The sequence below is a fragment of the Hypanus sabinus genome, chromosome 5 (genome assembly GCF_030144855.1).
Source record: "Hypanus sabinus isolate sHypSab1 chromosome 5, sHypSab1.hap1, whole genome shotgun sequence".
Taxonomy (NCBI): domain Eukaryota; kingdom Metazoa; phylum Chordata; class Chondrichthyes; order Myliobatiformes; family Dasyatidae; genus Hypanus; species Hypanus sabinus.
The window spans coordinates 133,285,352-133,307,352 of record NC_082710.1 but is presented as its reverse complement, the minus strand read 5'-3'; the positions used below and the strand labels follow the sequence as shown (position 1 = coordinate 133,307,352).

At 42.5% G+C, this 22,001-nt stretch overlaps 1 protein-coding gene across 6 annotated transcripts in view; it reads right to left on the bottom strand.

Annotated features, from left to right (window-relative positions):
• Positions 1 to 22,001, bottom strand: part of tbc1d4 (TBC1 domain family, member 4) — a 291,680-nt gene that overhangs the window by 53,958 nt on the left and 215,721 nt on the right. For 5 of the 6 annotated variants that reach the window (XM_059970422.1, XM_059970426.1, XM_059970424.1 and 2 more), the window contains one exon: positions 12,297 to 12,455. The exons of the other annotated variant lie outside the window; for it this stretch is intronic. In XM_059970422.1, coding sequence (XP_059826405.1) covers positions 12,297 to 12,455 — 159 coding nt within the window. The remainder of the gene's footprint in view (positions 1 to 12,296; positions 12,456 to 22,001) is intronic. 6 annotated transcript variants of the gene reach the window in all.

Here is a 22,001-nt window from a genome sequence, read left to right as displayed (position 1 = left end):
TGAAGCAGCACAAAAGTTGCTGAGGACCTCAGTGGGTCAGGAAGCAACAATAGAGTGAGAAAGGCAATCAACGTTTCAGGTTGAAGCAGGAAACAAAGAGAGCCAAGCTTCTAATGGAGTGTCCCCACAGTAATCAGACACTAAGGACAAAGGCTGCCGTTTCATCACAGGTGTGAGTATAAAGATGGATGCTGCATGGTCAGCATGGACTCGATGGGCCAAAGGGCCCGTTTCCATTTGGTGGATAAGGGGCAGTATCACAGAAAGCTACTGAGTCCTGAAAGGTCTGGACAGAATGGACAGCACAGCCTCAGAATAAAGCATCATCCTTTTCGGACTAAGATGAGGATGAATTTCTTCAGTCAGAGGGTGGCAAATCTCAAATTTGTGTCTACAGAGGGCTATGAGCTATTGGGGGGTGTTTAAGGCATCTTGATCGGTTCTTGATTGGTTAGGGGTTAAGATTAGATTAGATGGGCTTTATTTGTTACACCTCCATCGAAGCATACAGTGAAATATATCATTTGTGTCAAAGACCAACATAGTCTGAATGTATGCTGGGGATAGCCAATGATGGTTGTGATGCCTCCAACATCAACATAGTCTTCCCAGAACATACTAACCCTTAGTGATGGATATGGTTTTGGAACGCAAAAAACAGAGTATTGGGAGGGGGAGATCATAAAAATCCCGTACAGACAGTGGTGGAACTGAACCCCAATTGCTGGTGCTGTGAAGCATTATGCTAATCACTACACTACCATGTCGCTATATTACTGGTTATGGGAGCAAGATGGGAGAATGGAGTTGAGAGAAAACATAGCCATAACTGAATGAGGGTGCAGACTCGATGGGCCAAACCTGAATCCTCTACAACAAATGAAATAGGATGCAGAGGTCACAAGGCAGAGGTGAGGGGGTGGAGAAGAATCACCCAGATGGCGATGAAGAGTATCAGGAGAAGAGAGTGCGAATGGGACTGGCAGCCCGCACAGCGATACAAAAACAAGTGTGAGGATTTTAAAACTGAGGTTCTCCAGGGCCGATGTTGTAGCCAAGTGCTGGAAATGAAATGTAAAGGGTAAGTGCACAGTCAATGGCAGGACCCCTAACAATTCTGATGTAGAAAGGGATCTTGGGGTCCAAGTCCATAGTTCCCTGCATGTGGCTGCACTGTTGACTGGGTGGTAAAGAGGGAATGTGGCATGCTTGTCTTTATTAGTCAAGGCATTGGGTTTAAGTGTCAGGGAGCTACGTTGCAGTTTTATAAAATTCTGGTTAAGCCGCATCTGGATTAAATTTAAGTTTAAATGTCATTCAACCATACACACAAATACAGCCCTAATGAAACAGCATTCCTCTGAGGTCAAGGTGCAAAACCAACAGCCACACAGCACATATAACACGTATAATTATGATAGGAGAAGTACATACAATTACAGAATACAAAATTAATCATCTTGCCTAAGTCCCCGAGTGTCATGGCCTGAAGGTTGACAGTGCATGCACGTTGCCCTGGAGGCATGTCTCTGCACGAACAGGCCCGCAGCAGTTCTCATCTCGTGCTAGTGCACCAGTTTGTCTTCTCCCAAGTGAACACTGGAGGCCAGCGCTGATGGGAGGGGCCAGCTCGCGACCCAGAGTGGGATGTGGAGGCTTTGGAGGACTGCACAGAAGAGGCATACTGACTGCTGGCTGACCGTGTGCTATAATGAGGTTCTGGACAAACTAGGGTTGTTTTTTCTGGAGTAGTGAAGACGGAGGAGACATCTGGCAGAAGGTCCTGCTGAAGGGCCTTGGCCCAAAATGTCCATTCTCCACCCTTTTCCATAGATGCTGCCTGGCCTGCTGAATTCTTCAGCATTTTGTGTGTGTTGCTTGGATTTACAGCAACTGCAGATTTTCTCTTGTTTGTGAGAAGTTTAAAAAGGTATGAGTACAGTTCTGGTCACTTCGTTATACATTTTTTTTTATTGAGAACAGGTCCTTCCAACGCTCCGAGTCGTGCTGCCCAGCAACCCCCGGTTTAAACCTAACCTAATCACTGGACAACTTACAATGATCAATTAACCCACAATCCGGTACGTCTGTTGGAGGAAACCAGAGTATCCAGAGGAGTTACAGGCAGAATGTACAAACTCCTTACAGACAGAGGTGGGAACTGAACCCAGGTCGATGGTACTGTAAAGCACTGTGCTAACCGCTATACTACCACGCCTCTCAAAAATGTGGAAGGTTTAGGGAAGGTGCAGAGGAGACTTACCAGAATGCTGCCTGGTTCAGAGAGCGTATCTTATGAGAAATGGTTGAGCGAGCTTAGGCTTTTCTCCTTGGAGAGAAGGATGATGAGAGGTGATTTGATAGAGATGTATAAAGTGATAAGAGGCACAGATGGAGTGGACAGCCAGGGCCCTTTTTTCACCAGGATGGAAATGGCTAATGCGTGAGGGCATAATTTTAAGGTAATTGGAAGAAGGTAGAAAGGGGATGTCAGAAGTTGTTTTTTTTTTACACAGAGAGTGGTATGTCTATAGAATGCACTGCCGGGAGGGGGGGGGGGGGGGGTCGAGGCAGTTAGAAGGAGTATTAGTAGACTCTTTGATTGGCACATGCGTAAAAGAAACATGGAGGACTATGTGGGAGGGATTTTTAGAATGATCTTGGACAAAGTTATAAGTTTGGCACAACATCGTGGACCAAATGGCGTGTACTGTGCTTTACTGTTCTATGTTCTACGAGAGGCAAAGACAGACAGTTAGTATCTTTTTCTCAGAGATTTTCCCCACAGGGACAGAGGTGGGAGCCTGGAATGTGCTGCCTGGGGTGGTGCAGGAGACAGAAATGGAAGAGGTGATTACAAGTGCCCTAGATAGTCACACAGGGGATGGGGAATATGGACAAGCAAAAGTGATTACTTTAGTTAGCTGTTCAATTAGTCCGGCACAACATTGTGGGCCAAGAGCCTGTTCCTGTGCTGTACTGTTCTATGCTACAGAAAGCAGCGTGGGCCAAGGAACAAAGGAACAAAGGGTACCCAGCACTTGCACAAGTTCGGGTGTGAATTGCAGCATGCAGGGGACGCAGATGCTGGAATCTGGAGCAACAAAAACCATCTGCTGAAGGAACTCAGTGAGTCATGCATCTGGGTCATGAATCAGGCTTTCAACCCAAAATATGGGCAATTTTGTTTCCCCCAGATGCTCCTCGACACGGTGATTTCCTCCAGCACACTGTTTGCTGATTGCAAGATAATGAATGAGTTCGCTAATGGACAATAGAAGACGAGGAAAGCATTCAGAAGGGCATCAGAATATTGAAGTGTAGAGGTAACAAGAGCAAGACAGCAAAGAAATCACTGATATTTGGAGATTGAAAATGGTATTGTAAAGGGTGCTCTTTGAGTTACACCAGCATATAGGCTGCTTCTCCCCTTCTAAGGCTTCAATACAAAAATCTGAGGTTTAAAATATATTTAACCACAAACCAAGTCCTCCCTCAGTAACAGAACTGTACAGCCACCTCTTGCACTAGGAAGACCTGAAGAATTGTCTCAGCTCAAAACATCGATTATCTATTCGTTTCCATAGATGCTGCCTGACTTGGTGAGTTTCTCCTGCATTTTGTGTGTGTGGCTTTGAATTTCCAGCATCTACGGACTTCTTTTGTGTTTACGATGGTGTTATTTTTGCAATAATATCTTGTTTAGCAGTCTTTATTCCATTCACTGACTTGTATGATTTATATTTTGTGTGTTGTCTGAACGTACGTGCCTGTGATGATGCTGCAACTAAGTTTTTCATTGTTCTTGTACCTCACTAAACTTGTGCACATGACGGTAGACTCGAATTGAGCTGACTTAACATATGCCCATAATGAGAGAAAACTCACTGTTTACTCCACTAATAATAACTCTTTTGCTGCAGGTAAAGTTGAGTAAAGTATGACCCTGGAAAATAAATACTGAATTCTGCCAGGTCAAATTTTATTAAGCAAACGTGCTTGTCTATAAATAGTCCAAATCCACTTTAGCCACTTCCCAAAGAGTGAATATACACCAGTTTAACAGTAAGTACAAATAGGTTAACAGATACTGCATCAGGACGGTCATCTCACTATCCTTCCAAAAACAAAGCAGAAACTACTGCAAGCACTCAATGGGACAGGCCATGTCTGTGGGAGGAGAAAAAGAGTAAATGTTTCAGCTCAGAGAATCTTCATCAGAGCTGAATAAAGACAAATGAAACTGAACCCTCATGGGGTAAAATTGTACCCTACAGGGAAGGATGGTGAGGGAGTGAACGGTAGCATAGTAGTACCAGCAACTTGGGTTCAATTCACACCACTGCCTGTAAGGGATTTGTACATTCTCTGTGACAGTGTGAATTTCCTCCGAGTGCTCCAGTTTTCTCCCACTGTCTGAAGATGTATGGGTTAGTAGGTTAATTGGTCATTGTAAACTATCCTGTGATTAGGCTAGGTTTAAATCAGCAGTTGCTGGGTAACATGGCTCAAAGTGCCAGAATGTCCTGTTCTGCACTGTATATCAATAAATAAATAAGTATAATGAAGCAACTAGAACCATAATCACACTTTTGTAAACTTCGAACACAAGGAAATCTGCAGATGCTGGAAATTCAAGCAACACACACAAAACGCTGGTGGAACGCAACAGGCCAGGCAGCATCTATAGGAAGAAGTACAGTCGACATTTCGGGCCGAGACCCTTTGTCAGGACTAACTGAAAGGAAAGATAGTAAGGGATTTGAAAGTAGGAGGGGGAGGAGAAAATGTGAAATGAGAGGAGAAGACCGGTGGGGGTGGGGTGAAGCTAAGAACTGGAAAGGTGATTGGCAAAGCTGGAGACGGAAAAGGATCATGGGATGGGAGGCCGAGGGAGAAAGAAAGGGGGAGGGAGATGGAGAACAGGCAGAGTGATGGGCAGAAAGTGAGAAAAAAAGGGGAGGGGGGAAAAATAAATATATCAGGGATCAGGTAAACTTCTGTCAGATCTCTCCTCGGTCTCTGCTATTCCAGAAAAAACGATCCTAGCTTCTCCATAATCTCCTTACAGCACGTGCCCCCGCTGCAATCAGATATTCCTTTTCTGCACCCTCCCCAAGCCTCCACATCCCGTACTGGATTGGGTCCGACCCCAGCCAGTGGCGCTGCTCTCCAGTGTTCACTTGGTGCAAGACACGCTGGATTGCTGTCGTCTGCACTGCACTAACGGGTGATGAGAACTGCTGTGGGCCTGTTCCTGCAGAAACGTGGCTCTAGGGCAATATCCATGCACCATCAGTCTACAGCCCAAGACACGCAGGGACTTGGGCTATATTGATAGAAACACGCTGGGAGCAGCCGTGAAGAACTGCAACATGGTGAGGACTGTAACACAGTGGGAGAGGTGGTAAGGGGAAAAGCTGTAAACAAAGATAGCTCAATGTCGAGTGAATCTTTGATTTTCTCTGTGCATCCAAACAAAATTATTTCCATTTGAAGCATTGTGGGGTGTGAAGAGGTAATTGCTTAAGGGCAATGTAATGTGCAGAAATGAATTTACATCTTTGTGTATCTCTGATGATCTAGATAGAACTGCCGGTCTGAATTATCACCTCTCAATAACTTCCCAATACATTGACCAGGCCACTAAGGCCAGACAACCGTGGCAAGTGACTACTGGACTGCAGATGCTCCCTGATTTAGAAAAGGATTGTATTCATTCAAAACATTTTGTTAAGCAAAATGTCATAAATTTATAAAGGCTGCACAAAATTCCATGTAGGTATTTTAGTTCGGGGTGGGCGAGGGGTAAGTGTAGCAAAATATGTAGACAGGACCACGGAGAGGATACATCATTGGGGAAGTGTAGGAGGACAGGGAAGAGGCAGCTAAATTAAGATTCCAGACAGCACGTGGCAACCACAAAGAAGAGGAACCTTGCGACCACAAGACAATGTGTTCGGCAAAGTATTTTGAGCTAAATACCTATTTGCTTGCGTCCATACCCATTCCAAGTATCACCTTTGTGTCTGTGCTTATTCCGAGTACTTTGCGTGCTTAGCTATGCAATAGCCCATCAATTGATGGATTTGAATCGGTAACCATATTTGCGAATGTAGTACCCTGCTTTTGGGTATAAGTATGACCTCTGTAAACCGACAAATTGGGAGTTGGCTACCTTACGCTCGAAGTGCGTGTAGCTGCGAACTCCTCTCTGAATAAAAACCGTTTCAGAGATAATTTTGTGTCTCTGGTGTTTTTCCTCAACTGAGCAGGTTAATAATTTCAGGTTGACAATATGACCATAAGACATAAGATTTAGGAGCTGAATTAGGCCATTTGTCCTATCGAGCCTGCTCAGCCATTTCATCATGGCTGATCCAATTTTCCTTTCAGCCCCAATCTACTGCCTTCTCCCCGGATCCCTTCATACCTTGACCTTTCAAGAAACTATCAACCTTAAACCCAAATTTATCTGATCAATGTTTTCGATGTAATCAAGAAATTGGTACTTTTTTACACTCTACTTGGTCTTCTTTTAAAATTCAACCTTTTTGGACAAATTTAAGAGTTTTATTGGAACAAATTATTGGAACACTACTTCCACATAACCCAACATTATTTTTACTAGTTGATATTTTGATATTGAAGGGATAAAACCGAAACCTAAATTGAACAAATATCAGAAAGAATTCATAAAAATTGCATTGGCAGTAGCCAAAAAGACCATTGCAGTTACTTGGAAATTTGATTCATACTTAAGAATGGATCGTTGCAAGAATTTAAAAAATTACTTAAAATTTAAGTAATTAAATTAAACTTAAATTAAAGACTGGAAAAATTACTTATAATTTAAGAAATAAATATGACATATTTCTGAAAATTTGGCACCCTTATTTACAAAAGATAGGATTAAATATATAGGTGCTTTAAAGATAAAGTTATTGGTCATCTGTGGAAATAAATAAATATATATATTAAAGCTATTTTGAATTCCATGGAGCATGTGGGGATCTTCCGATATCCAGGCAGTCTCTCTTTCTTCTTTCTTTCTTTTTTTTCTTCTTTCCTTTTTTTATATATAGGGATATGTCAGGGGGAGGGGTTAAGGGGAGGGGAGAGGGTTGATATTATTCTATTCTACTCTATGTAACCTGTTTGAAAATTTAATTTAATTTTTTTTTAAAAAAGAAACTATCAACTTCTGACTTAAATGTATGTAAAGAGTTAACCTCTACAACTGCCTGTAGCAAGAAATCCCACAGATTCACACTCTCAGGCTAAATACATTCCTCCTCATCTCTGTTCTAAAAGCACGCCCCTCTATTCTGAGGCTCTGTCCTTTGGCCCTATACTCTCCCACCAGAGAAAATATCCTCTCCACATCCACTCTGTCGAGGTCTTTCAACATTCAGCTAGGCCTCCCTCAGTGTGTTCTTATACAAGAAGAGTGACATTCTAAACATGAGAGCAAAAATCAGCTTTATAAACTGAAGGCATGTACCTTAAGAGACAATGATGTAATAACATAAATCAGTGAATTATTCTATTGAACTATTAAACCAATAAATAATTTAAGACTGAGACCATGAGAAATTCCATCCCACAGGGTCCGAGGTACAGGTTTAGCCACACCCTTACTGAATGCTAGAGACTTCAGGGGCATCCTAGTCCTGCGTTCATTCCCTCTGTCCTTACACACCTTCTGTCAGATGTGGAACAATGGTTCAATATACTAGTTCCACAAGATACAGCTGAAAGGCATCTGGGAAAGCTGCTCTGTGAGAAAGAAATAGCACCGCGCAGTGACAGAATAAAAGAGCAAGGTAGGAACTGAGTTTGGAAATGTCAACACTTTACAATTTTTGGGATGAAAATCAGGTCAGTGACACAGTGCTGTGCAAGCATAAGTTTCTTGGCATACCGTATTACCAGCCAGTGTTCAGGCACTTGGTATAAGATGATTTAACATTGGCAGCTGACACGATCTGTCATACTGTTGCAGCGTTCTTTGCAAAATCAAACCCCTGCAAAGCTGGTGGATTAGTAGCAGGGGCTGGGAGAAGAACGTAGATTACTATCACAGTGCCCTGGTAGCCACAATAGACTACCCATGACACAACAATATGTCAAGCTTACCATGGTGCCTGACATGGGCAACCTCTGCCATCTGCAGCAAAGTAGTTACGTTTTGCAAGTCTTTGATGTTGTACAAAGGATAAAGATTGCCTGCTTAGATAAAGCAATGTCACAGGAGTGGGAGTACTGTCAGATCACCCAGGGTTTTCCAAGTGCTGAAAGAATAGAGATGCATTTGCCTCAATGTGTGTAGCCCCATTCAATTGACTGATGTGCCATGAAATGTCCAAAAACAACATTTCTCAGTGCTTGGACACTCCCTGAATCAAATGGGAGAAACTGAAAGTGGAACTGTATTGAATTGAATTGAATTTCAGTGTATTGTCTTTTAGAGCCCACAACTGCAATCCAGTTAAAAAATTAAACAACATTCCTCCAGAATGATGTCACAAAAACACATGACAGAACAGACTACACCAGAAAATCCACATAATGTTTGGCAATCCCCAAATCCAAGTCCGGAGAGGCTGCTGCATATTAATATCGCGCTACCGTCTTAGCACGTTCACCTGAAAGGTGCTCCAAACCCACCAGACAAAACAAGACTACCCAGACTCACCAAGTCAGGAGACCAACTCTACCACCCAACAAACCAAAAACTAAAGCTACAAGACCTACACAAAACCACATAGTTACAAAGAGTTATAGTTAACATATAGTTACAACAGTGCAAATAATACCATAATAGTCCAAAGATGATAAAAGATCATAAGTTCGAAAGAAACCACCACACAGTTTGCACAAGTCCTCAGGGTTCCGATAGACTCGTCATGCCACGCAGGCGGCAGAAGGGAATACCCCCGCTATGGACTTCCACTGCACCGCCGGACTCAGTCTCGCAGACACAACACACAGTGAAAGTGCCCCAACCACAGTGGACTCCAAGTCCGTCGAACCTCCGAGCCTCTGACCATCCCCTCTGGCACAGCCTCTCCCAGCACCATCCCCTGTCAAGCACACTACAACGCCCCCACCACCGGCCACTGGCAACACGACCCCGAGGACTGGGAGCCTGTTCTTCCCAGCAGAGACCAGGACCTCACAACAGCAGCAGCAACGAGGAAAGCCTTCCTGGAGATTTCCAGATGTTCCTGCGTGCTCCCACATCCGTTTTTCATCAGGTTAGGATTGTGCATGGCATCCCGCTTGACAAAGAACATATGTCAACTCCGGAGAGGCTGCTGCAAACTGTGTTGCGCCGCCATCTTGAATTGAATTTGGATTTTGTTTCTCAAGTGAGCAGTTTCTCCTTTGCAATTGGGTCTGCCAGTCTCCCAGTCAAAGGGCTAGAACATCTCCTTATCGACTCGTCCTGCTGCCTCCAAGGTTACAAGCCATGTTCAGCAAATGCAGAGGTTGAGAGCCCTGTCATGGTCAAGTCCAACGTTACAAGTAGCGCCTTTTACGGGCAGAAGAGATCCCAGGAAATCTTCACCCAAGCTTGTTAAGCCCCAGTATGGGATATGCTTTGTTTTACCTCCAGTAAAGATTTACTCCTTCCTCTACTGCATCAGGAGTGATATACATCAATATTTTGAGGAGAAAGCACTCCTCTATTTCGTGAACACCTGTATAGCTCCTGAAGACCAGCAACAGAATCTCAGCCTCAAAGGCAGGAGGGTTACCCTTTGTGATATGGTACACGTCTGTCATCACAATGTACCTCTGCCCATTTGGCTGCAGACCCGTGTTGTCACTGGACGTTCCTCTAAGTGCCGTCTTGACCAGCTTCACTATTAAGCTCTATGGGTTCAATGCAGGAAAAAGACACTGAGGTGATAACTCTGCCACAATCTTAGGGAATAACAGAGACAATGTGGAAGGGCTAATTGGATTTTTTCCTTTCCTTTATATATGTTATATCTTCCCTGTAAATGTTTCATTGTGTCCCCTACTATAAGAGTGGCCATGACAATCATAATATCTATTACAACCCCAAGAACTTGTTCTTGCCCCATCCCGCATGACTCTTTCCCAAACCCTCCAAGCTGAAGATCCCCCAGATAAGACACAAAGACAGATCAAGTAGCCTTCCCATTACATTACCTTTAGAGCAGCTCAAGAGACATGTCAAGACTAGGAAATCATCTGGAAATATGCTCACACAAGCAACAAAACTGACACCAAGTAATTCCTGTCAATCCTTTGCCTTATCCCCAGTTATTATCTATGTAATAACACAGTCAGATGATGGTTATTCTCTTTTCAAGTTCAAGTACTTACAAAGAGAAAAGAAAACAGCTTTCATCTGACTGGTGCATTGTACTTTCTCACGTTTCCCAGAATAAGTCAAATTCTCAGAAACCCGTCCATTCCCAAAGTTCTTCACTCTTACATGCAAGCGCTGTGGTACTACATAAACAGAATTGGATGGAAGTTCACTGACACCACTGCAATCTGTGGTTCCTTTAGCCAAATGTTTTCAACTCTGATCAAGTCGAGCAATGATCCTCCCACTATTAAATTTGCTTTGCCAGGACTCAAGAGGTCAACCATATCATTAAATCATTTGAAGGACTTCACTGGAGAATTGTCCAGTCAATGCATATGACAGAAAGGATTATACATATAAACACGTTTTTAAAACTAGCACAGAAGATCCAAGTATATCCTTCCAGCTCATCTGACAAGTCATGGATGCCTTTACTCAGTGAAATAAATAAAGCCATCTAAAGTTAAATTCTCCCATTAGTGACCATCAGTTTTCAACATTTTAACATTCTTATCCTTTTAATCAGGGTAAAAATTCCTCCTATTTTAGTTATTTTCCTCCTTGAACTTCCTTAGTCCTCGCTGTTCATGCCAAGAAAGCTGGTTGCTCTTAATTCCCAGCCACATCCATTTTAAGCCAAACTCCAGAGAATCTGTCTCCAAGTGATGAGGTAATTGGATTTCTGTGCAATCAGCATGTTAAATTGTACAGCAAGTTTTTCCTTTGTTTAGTACTTAATAAAAGGGAATTCTTCGTCTTTTATATAACAGTAGAATCAATAAACTGGTTTCTCCACTGAGGAATGGACAGTCACATTCTTTTCTAAATGTCAAACTAACTCAGTGATACGAACCCAATGGACTCACATTCTCCCGACAGCAGTGCATCTCCATTCAGTGTCTCCCTCGGGTAGAGAACAGGACTTCACTGCCACTGGACCTCCCACACAGGTCTGCTGTGCCTCGAGGCTTTCATCTACTGGGAACACAGCTATTTGCAACATATACTCTTGTTTCTGGAGGTGCTGCTGATTTGGTTTCAGGTCAGATGAGGAAATACTTAAAACTCTCAAAGAAACCTTTCAATTTAAAGCTGGATTCTCACCATCTCAAGTATCAATTTATTTTTCTGTTAAAATATTATAATAAATCTGCTAACTTGTTCCAATCCACTTCAAAAGATTTATTTTCTGTATATGCCAGAATTATTTCCACTGGGGGAAAATGTATTAAAATCTTAAATGTTCAGTCTGCAGAACAAAATAGTGATTTTAATATAAATAGCTCATTCTACAGTCAAGGACATTATTAACTATAGCAATTATGTTAGGACTGACAATATTAAGTTACATTGGTGTGCATGATGTGGTGAGCCTCGTTTTTAAAGGTACTTCATATCATTAAATTATACCAGTTCAATGACTCATCATCACTTGCCAGCCTTTCTTTCCAAAGCCCTCAACAGGTTTTCCTATCAAAAACTTATCACATTCCAGTGGAATCCTCTGCAAGTGATTTCCTACATGTTAGTTATTGAAATGCTTTCCAACACTGAAAAACGATTCGACTTGGCTCCTACTACAGTGAACTCGTTCTGGGTCGCTTGGTGGTTGCCTGCAAATCGTATAGTGCTTCTGAAATCTGATTCCATGGACTAGGACCTCAGAAACAGGGAACGCCGCATTCAGCCAGTGTTGAACTGTCCGGGTGGGGCAGTTGACCCAGGACGAATTGTTTCCCTGTGCAGTTTACACTGAAGCAGAAGCGAGCTACAAAGTGTAAGCTTGCTGCGGTAGACTCAGAAACATTATTTTGGGGCAGGCCACAGCTATTAGAGCATCAGAGAGACAGTGACACACATCTGGTGCAGCCACAAGCACATCAGTTAGTCCGGTGCACCGGGAACAGGTGCAGCATTATGGCAAGCAGGCTTCAGCCGCTCTCACCTTTTGGGGCTCCCGCTGTCCGACTGCAGGTGCAGCAGCTTGCTCGAATTGGTGTAAAAGGACTTCAGGAAGGAAGGGGCAGATAGGGAGGCAGGAAGGCTGTTGGAACTGGATTCACCTTCGTAGTCACATCGACTGCGTCTCACGATGTTGATGGGGCTGCGCGAGGGCAAAATGGAGAAAACAGGAAAACACAAGGGACAGAAAGAAAAAATTCAGCACTCACATCATAGAGGTGAGACAGTAGTTTCACCAAATGAAAAGGGTCCCTTCTACAAAGAGGAAATTAAACGAGTTCCCCAAGAGAGATGAGAAAACAATAGATCTCTTAACATAATACAGAACAAGAGACACTTGACGTGGGTTAACAATCTGAGCTCTGATTAACGAAATGCCTCCTAATCATTAATCTGCCTTTTCTCAACAACATTTAAAATCCACATTGACAATAAAAAGAAAGGATATCTTAGATGTCATTTCCCGCAGGTTAACCCAATAATGACAGGTGAACCCATGTTGACTTTACAATGTACTCCCTCTCTCTCTTCTTTTCAGTTTCTCTCTCTCTCTTGCCTCTTTCTATCTTTGCTCCCCTCTTTGCTCAGAACATTGAACAGTACAGCATCTTTGGCCTATGATATTATGATGACCCTTTAATATAATGATTTAATATAATGATTTCCTCCTACATAACCCTCCACTTTTCTTTTATCTCTGTGTTTACCTAAGAATCTTTTAAATGCCTCTAACATATCTGTCTCTATCACCACCACAGGCAGCACATTCTACACACGTACCACTCTGCATAAAAAACCTACCACTAGTATCCCCCTTAAGATGTCTTTCAATGAGCTTAAAATTATGTCCTCTTGTAATAGCCAATTCCACCCTGGGAAATAAAACTCTGGTTATCCACTCTATGAACACCTTCTGCTATCTAAAATGTCTCTATCAAGTCACATCTTGTTGTTTGTTTCAAAGAGAAAAGCACGTGCTCACTCAGCCTTTCCTCATAAGACATGCTCACTAATCCAAGCAGCAGCCTGATAAGTCTCCTCTAACGCTTCCACATCCTTCCTATTATAAGACGACCAGAACTGAACACAATACTCCAAGTGTGGTCTAACCAGTGTTTTATTGAGCTGCAACATTACCTCACAGCTCTTGAATTCAGTGCCCCAACTAATGAAAGCCAACGCACTGCACATCTTCTTAATCACCCTATCAACTTGCAGTGCAACTTCGAAGGATCTATGGCCGTGGATCCCAAGATCCCTCTGTTCCTCCACACTGCTAAGAATCCTGACTTCAATTTAATTTTCCAACAAGTTGCACTTTACAGTACTCTAGACTGAACTACATCTGCCACTTCTCTACCCAGCTCTGTATCCTATCAATGTCCTGATGTAGTCTACAACATTCTATAGCACCACCAGCAAAATACTAGAAGAATTCAACAGGATAGGCAGCATCTAGGGAGGGGAATAAACAGTTGAAGTTTGGGTCTCGTTCCAAAATGCATTTGTTTATTCCTAAGATGTCTCAGTGTTGTTCTCGATTTCCAGCACTTTGCAGAATCTCTGCACAACACTACTAACTTTCATCTCTCTCTCTCTCTTCCCCTCTCTTCCTTATGGCTCTCTCTCCCTCAAATCACTTCTCTCACATTCAACTTCATCGGCTGCAGTTCAGTAAACAGGACTCGTGGTTTTGAGCCAGCAGAATAATTAGTACTGAGGGTGTGCTGCAATGTCAGAAGTGCCACTTTACAGATCATATGTTTAGTTAAGACTCCACCTGTTCTCTTTATCTAGTGTAAAAAATTATGCAGGGGAGCTACCTTCAGCGTCTTGGTCAAAATGTGTCTTTCTTATTAAAGTAAGTTTTGGTGATTGCTGTTTATTTGAGTTTTCTTTCTGTAAATTGACTGCTGTTTTCCATTTTACAGAGTTGCTTACATACAGCAGATATACTGTTAATCTAGGAAGTTTGTGATTTCAGTGGTGCTGGACCAGTAGGTTTTCCAGATTATTACATGGTACTTCTATTGATATTCCAACATATTTTTAATCCATGTCTTTCGAATTTGATGAGATGAGGCCTCTGTTGGTCAGAGTCGACCATGGACCTTGCATCCTAGCTGTCTAGATACGCAGGTCTAGGCAGTACGATATGGAGAGCAAGCTGTTGCTCGTGTAGCAAGCTCCCCCTCTCTACGCATCTGAAGAAGCCAAAGGAACGGCAGAGACCGATACACCAGCAGTGTCACAGGAGCTGCCAGTCAGTGTTGAACTCAATGTACGACTCCTTTAGGGACTCCAGCTCCGGATTTTTCCCTCAGAGTTTACTCCCAAATCCTTCCCCATGAGTGGGTATAGCTGCAAGGCAGCAGGGATTTGAGATCAGAGAGTTGCCAACCACGGCTGATGAGCCCCATCTGCCCATTAATTTTTAGTGAACTGCTTGTGTAAAGGGAGTTCAGGGAACAAAGCACTGACACATTTCAAGGAAGTGCGGAAAACAGAGCTTAAACAGAACAGGGGCTCCAGTAAATTGTAAGGTATTGTGGGGTCTTCAGTTAGTGGAAGAGAACACAGGAAATGGGGCCTCAAGAAAGCAGAAAGGAGCTTAGGAACCAGGACCCTGGTTAGTCAGAAGGGATCATGGGAACCTAGTCCTTAGTGATTTGAAGGGAGCACAGGAACTAGGGCCCCAGTGAGTGGAAAAGTGCTTCGGAACTAGGGCAAATACGAGGAAATCTGCAGATGCTGGAAATTCAAACAACAACACACACAAAATGCTGGTAGAACACAGCAGGCTAGGCAGCATCGATAGGGAGAAGCGCTGTCGATGTTTTGGGCCAAGACCCTTCATCAGGACTAACTGAAAGGAAAGATGGTAAGAGATTTGAAAGTAGTGGGGGGAGGGGGAAATGCGAAATGATAGCAGAAGACCGGAGGGGGTGGGATGAAGCTAACAACTGGAAAGGTGATTGGCGAAAGTGATACAGAGCTGGAGAAGGGAAAGGATCATGGGACGGGAGGCCTCAGGAGAAAAAAAGGAGGTGGGGAGGGGGAGCACCAGAGGGAGATGGAGAACAGACAAACAACTAAATATGTCAGCGATGGTGTGAGAAGGGGAGGAGGGGCATTAACAGAAGTTAGAGAAGTCAATGTTCATGCCATCAGGTTGGAGGCTACCCAGCCGGTATATAAGGTATTGTTCCTCCAACCTGATTTTGGACTCATTTTGACAATAGAGGAGGCCATGGATAGACATATCAGAATGGGAATGGGACGTGGAATTAAAATGTGCGGCCACTGGGAGATCCTGCTTTTTCTGGCGGACTGAGCATAGGTGTTCCGCGAAATGGTCTCCCAGTCTGCGTCAGGTCTCACCAATATATAAAAGGCCACTTGAAATTTTAATAGGATATTGTTATCCTACTACTAATTTAATTTCAAGTCTTATGCATTTATAACCTATTTATTATTATATTATGTTTCTTTTATATATGAAATTCAATAAAAAGATTGAAAAAGAAAGAAAGGAAAGGCCACACTGGGAGCACCGGAGGCAGTATACCACACCAGCTGACTCACAAGTGAAGTATCGCCTCACCTGGAAGGAGTGTCTGGGGTCCTGAATGGTGGTGAGGGAGGAAGTGTAAGGGCAGGTGTAGCACTTGTTCCGTTTACAAGGATAAGTGTCAGGAGAGAAATCGGTGGGAAGGGATGGGGGGGGTGACAAATGGACAAGGGAGTCGCATAGGGAGCGATCCCTGTGAAAAGCAGAAAGGGGGGGGAGGGAAAAATGTGTTTGGTAGTGGGATCCCGTTGGAGGTGGCGGAAGTTCAGAGAATTATATGTTGGACCTGGAGGCTGGTGGGGTGGTAGGTAAGGACAAGGGGAACCCTATCCCGAGTGGGATGGCAGGTGGATGGGGTGAGGGCAGGTGTGCGGGAAATGGGAGAGATGCGTTTGAGAGCAGAGTTGATGGTGGACGAAGGGAAGCCCCTTTGTTTAAAAAAGAATGACATCTCCTTCGTCCTGGAAAGAAAAGCCTCATCCTGAGAGCAGATGCGGCGGAGATGGAGGAATTGTGAGAAAGGGATAGCCTTTTTTGCAAGAGTCAGGATGGGAAGAGGAATAGTCCAGGTAGCTGTGAGAGTCTGTAGGCTTATAGTAGATATCAGTAGATAGGCCATCTCCAGTAGGCAGGAACTAGTGCCCTGGTTAGTTGGATGGCAATGTGGGAACTGAGGCCTCTATTAGCAAAAGGGAAAATGGAAGCCAGGGCTCTGACATGTAGAACAGACAATGGGAACCGGGCTCCTGGTGAGTGACCCAATGCTTGGGATTCGGCACCAAGTGACCCTAATGCCAAACTATCAGAATTCAGGAAAAGCTGGATGGTGGATTATTGGATTTTACTATATTAGCATCCAACAATAATGAGTGTGGCCTTTAAATTCAGTGTCAGTCAAAAGAAGCAGAGTTTGCAGAAATCAAAGCTGCCTGCCACCAACACACTAGCACCTGCATTTCTACCATTGGGCAGGTAAGCTGTTCAACCACACCACCCTCCCACAACCACTTAAGCAGCCTTCGTTGGAAATCTTTTTAATAGATATCCAAATTATTTTCTTCAATAGTGATATTTTTAGAGACACCAAAGATGCACAGAGCAGAGGGATTTGTCCTCCATTCCAGGTGACTCAAGGACAATCTTAAGAGATAATGTTAACTTTTAGTATTTATGGCCAGTATGCTTCGCAATTTTATAATTCTGGGATGAAAAGAAATGGCTTTTGTTAAGTCAGGGAGGGAAATGCCCCACGGTTGGAGTCTCCCAGAGTCAGAACTTTAACAGCAGTTTCTAATCCAGCTGCAATGGAACGGACTGCAGTCAAAATAGCACAACAGATGCAATGCTTGCTTGGATGCCCAATTTTTGCTTCATGGGGTTTCTGAGCAGCAACTTGTCTAGGAATTTGGGGCATCCTGAGCTTAAACACCTGATAGCAAAATATAGGTCTGCACCTCAGCTGCATCTTTAACCACCAAAGGGTGTCAGTGAAACTCTATTGGAAGTGTTCTCCATGATGGAGGATTGACAGTGCTCCAGTTAGAGGTGAGAGTAAGCTGGGATGGGCTGATTTGGAATTCCATTCGGGAAGTGGCCAAAGTTATCAGTGCACATGGATTAAATCAGCACTGGCAGCGATATGGCTATACTGGCAAGGAATCTATCTACACCTCCAGGAGCATCCCAGTTTGTGAATGGATATTATCATGATAATGATCACACAATCCTCTCCATGTTTAGTGCTATTCATTAAGAGATGTACAATATTGATAAAAGTTCGCTCCCCTATTTTCCTTTACATTTTTTCCATACCTGGAGGACCGTGGCCTGGTGTATCTTTCAAAAGGCAACACTTCTCACAACGAAGCACTCACCACAGAACCATAAGGCATAGAAGCACCAAGTCTGCTCTGCCATTTGATCATGGCTGACTTATTTTCTCTCTCAAACTCCATTAGCCTGTCTTCTCCTCGTAACCTTTGATGCCCTTACTAATCAAGAACCTATCAACCTCCACTTTAAGTATACCCAATGCCTCAGCCTCTACAGTAGTCTGTGGCAATGAATTCCACAGATTCACCACCCTCTGGCTAAATAAATTCCTCCTTATCTCTGTTCCAAAGGGATATCCTTCAAGACTTAGGTCTTAGACCCTCCCTGTATTAGAAACATCTTCCCCATATCCAATCTAGGTAGAGATTCAAATATTCAGCAGGTTTCAATGACATCCTATACACAAGAGATTCTGCAGAAGCAACACAACGCAAGATGCTGGAGGAACTCAGCAGGTCGGGCGGCACCCGTGGAAAGGAACAAAGATTTGATGCTCCCAACCAAGACCTTTCATCAGGTCTTCCTGACCTGACATGCTGAGATCCTCTATCATTTTGTATGTGATTCCAAACTCCAATGAGTAGAGGCTCAAAGTCATCAACCGCTCCTCATATATGTATCTTTTTATACCTGGGATCATACTCGTAAACTTCCTTTGGACCCTCTCCAATGCCAGCACATCCTTTCTTTGACATGGGCCTAAAACTGCTCATAATACCCCAGAAGTGGTCTGACCAACACCTTGTAAAGCCTCAGCATAACATCCTTGCTTTTATATTCTAGTTCTCTCAAAATGATTGCCATCAGTGAATTTGCCTTCCTTACTACCAACTCAATCAGCAAATTAACCTTTACGGAATTTTGCACAAGGACTCCCAAGTCACTTTGCACAACAGGGTTCTGTTCATGTGTAGATTACACTCTAAAAGCTCTCCATTTATAAAGTAGTCTACATCTTTATTCTTTCCACCAAAGTGCACAACCATACTCTTCCCTACACTGTATTCCATCTGCCACTTCTTTGCCCATTTCCTGATCTATACAGTTCCTACTGCAGGCTCCCTGCTTCCTCAGCACTACCTGCCCCTCCACCTAACTTTGTATCATCTGCAAATGTAGTCATAAAGCCATCAATTCCATCAGCAGCATTGATTTTCTGTCCAGGTTTCTAAAGTGGGCAACGAGACAAGGAACAAGGTCATCACTAGGGTGCACTAATTGTAAAAATATCTCCAAAGAACATCAGTGACTTTTTGGCACTTGAGCCTGTCTCCACTGTTCAAATACACCAGATGCATAAACTTTGTTGCTCTCTAGTTTGAGAAATATCGACTACCCCAGAGAAACAGCATATTGTGTTTTTAAAATCTATCTACATTAGGAGGCCTGTACTTTGCTGTCCTAACTCAACTCATTTCTAATGGTGAAGGGATGTTGCAGTTGGCCAAAAAAATAAATTGGTCCTTTTTCCTATTCATGAACATCTTCCAATTATCCCCACTGGGAACCTTGAATGTCACTGTCAAGTTAGATCAGGAGGTCCTCCACTCTCCATGGCTGAGGGGCACAAAGATAGTCACGTTGAAGCTTGTGCTGCATCTTGGCTAACAACAAATCATGTCTGGCTCAACGAGCGATAAATACCCAGGAGTCACTTCGTCGCAGAAGTGTTGTGAATAATTAACAGAACATCATAACCACCTGCAGCTTGTCTGTCAGATCTTTGCGCTCTTGAAAACCAATTCAAGGTAATATCACATGCTGCCCTGAAATGATTTATGGAGCCAATTTTGTGAAAGCTGTCAGAAACTCTGGGTTTTATTTTTTGAAAATGTTAAATTTTTCAAATTATATGACTTTCTGGAGCATTTATTTAATATCTTATTAGATTTGTTTGATGTTCTTTTGTGCTTTGGACTTCAAAACTTTTTATGAAGCAGTGAAATGTTTTAAATGTTATTATTAATATTTATATAACTTACAATGAAAAATTGCAGATTAGACTTAAACAACGGATAAGGTCGAGAGGTCATCCTTTTTATTTTTAAGTGGATACGCAAATGAACTGTTTCAGAATTTCTGCTCAGGGAAAACTCTACGTCTTTAGCACTCACAAGCTCAGAACGCAAATCAAGAGAATGGAAGAATGTGAAGCATGCTGGTTTGTATCTCTAGCATGGTATTTCTAAACTTAAAAAAAAAACCCTTTTATTTATTTTCTCTGCTTTTTCTTAGGATGTTTCTATATGACTTTCTGACTGAGAAGTTGCGGAATCGGGCTGTTTGCAGATCTTTGCCAATTCTTCCCACGGGTGTCATACTGCTTAAGCAGGGAATGGCCTGCTTTTTGATTTTCCCTCTCTATGCTCAGCCAAAGGGTATTAGGGCTCGAAAGCAGCATGCATTTCTCAATGTTGCGTATTCACAGATCCCTGTGGTAGTTCAAAAAAGATCAAGGCTTGTTGTTCAGAAGTCATCTTCTATAATTCATTAGTATGGGCATGCTGTGATTTGTAATTACTTACTGGATTTCCCTTCAGAAAGCAGAATGAAGAACAGACAGCTCTGACCATGCTCTGAACCTAGTTTCCAGTCATACAATCACACAGAAATGACTCACAGGACACTTGGAAGACAGCAAAAATTACATGACAGACAACTCCGTGGCTGACTGCACCCAGTCTCAGTATAATGATGAGTAAAACTTGGGAAATGTTCACTTTGCTATCTTGAGCTTGTGGTACAAACATCAGTGAGAAAACTATTGATAAAAAAATTGAAAGAATTACATTTCAATAAAAAAACATTACCATCGAATGGGCCAATAAGGTACATTAAAGTGGAATTTAACCATCAAAATAATTGCTTCTTTATTTGCTAGTCATTGATTCTATTTTAGTTTAGCGCACAACAGCATCGCAAAATTAATAGTAAAACTTCTAAACATTCAAAAAGAAATTAAAAACATATTGATGACCATTATTCAGTTTCCATGAAAAGTTATGCGATTGGAAATCTGTTCTAGAGACATGAGATTCAAAGACAAAATTGAGTTTGTCAGTAAGCTTTTGCCTTATCTGTAGAGAAAGCAGTTTCACTGTAAGAACACTTGACAGATGTCATGTGACATATCTGTAATGTGCAACTGTTCCTTATGAAATAAAGCCTTAAAAACAATCACTAAGGAAAAGACTCAACTTTTCTTGCATCTAAACCACAGCAACTAATATTAAGGGCTAGCTTCCAGCTACATTAGAAGCAGTGAAAAGGCAAACTTCTCCTCATAAGCTGAGACAATTAATAGAGACCAGTTGAATTCTTATTGTTATTTTACATGAATGCAGAATCATATCTCTAGTTCAGTACAATGATCCCATATAACTCAATTGCTATATTTGCAAATTTTCTTTCCGTCTTGTTGGTTACCTGGGTTAATATTTATCACTCAGAACAACACTCTGTACCTATTAGCTAATCTGCTGAAGCATCACATGTCTGAAACATGGCACATTCCATTTACTGAGTCATTTTTTAAAAGTTATCTCTAGGGGCTATTCTAGCCAGGCAGGGCTGTTATAAAACTGCTGAGGTCAGAATGTAATTGTTGTTGTAAGTTTAAGTCTCAGTGTTGACACTGTCTCAGTGTTCCTTCCAAAATCCCAGAAGATCGCTTCTTGCCTTTGCAAAGACTGACAGTGAGCATGCAAGGTGTGTGACAGATAGGCACTCGGCCTTTCACACCTTTATTCATATTATCAGCAACTTACCAGGTTACTGAATACACAGTACGTGAAGCTTGCAATATTCCTGCAAGCTCATGCAAAGGAGGACTTTGAATCTAACACAGTGGGAATGAATCAAGGAATGAGATGGAATGGTCCAGGGGTGTCCAGATGAGGCTTAAAATTGCCTTACGAGGGTTACCACTTCTGATATAGTTTGTATATACATAAACTAATTCCTATAAACTTTTAATTTTTAGTCTTTTTCACTTAACAGCTGTTGTTCTCGTTTGGTAACAATATCTTATTGAAATTACCATCAGAGAGTAGGTACAGGAGCCAGAAGACCCACACCCTACATTTTAAGAACAGCTTCTTCCTCCCTGCCATCAGATTTTGGAATTTTCCATGAACCTGACAACACCACCACTCCTCTATTCTTCTTCCACACAATTAACGAATGAATGAATTTATCTATCCATCCATCCATTTATTTATTAAAATTAGGTCAGCTCCATCATGGGGCCTCCATTGTATCCAAGAGATCTTCAAGGAGCAGTGC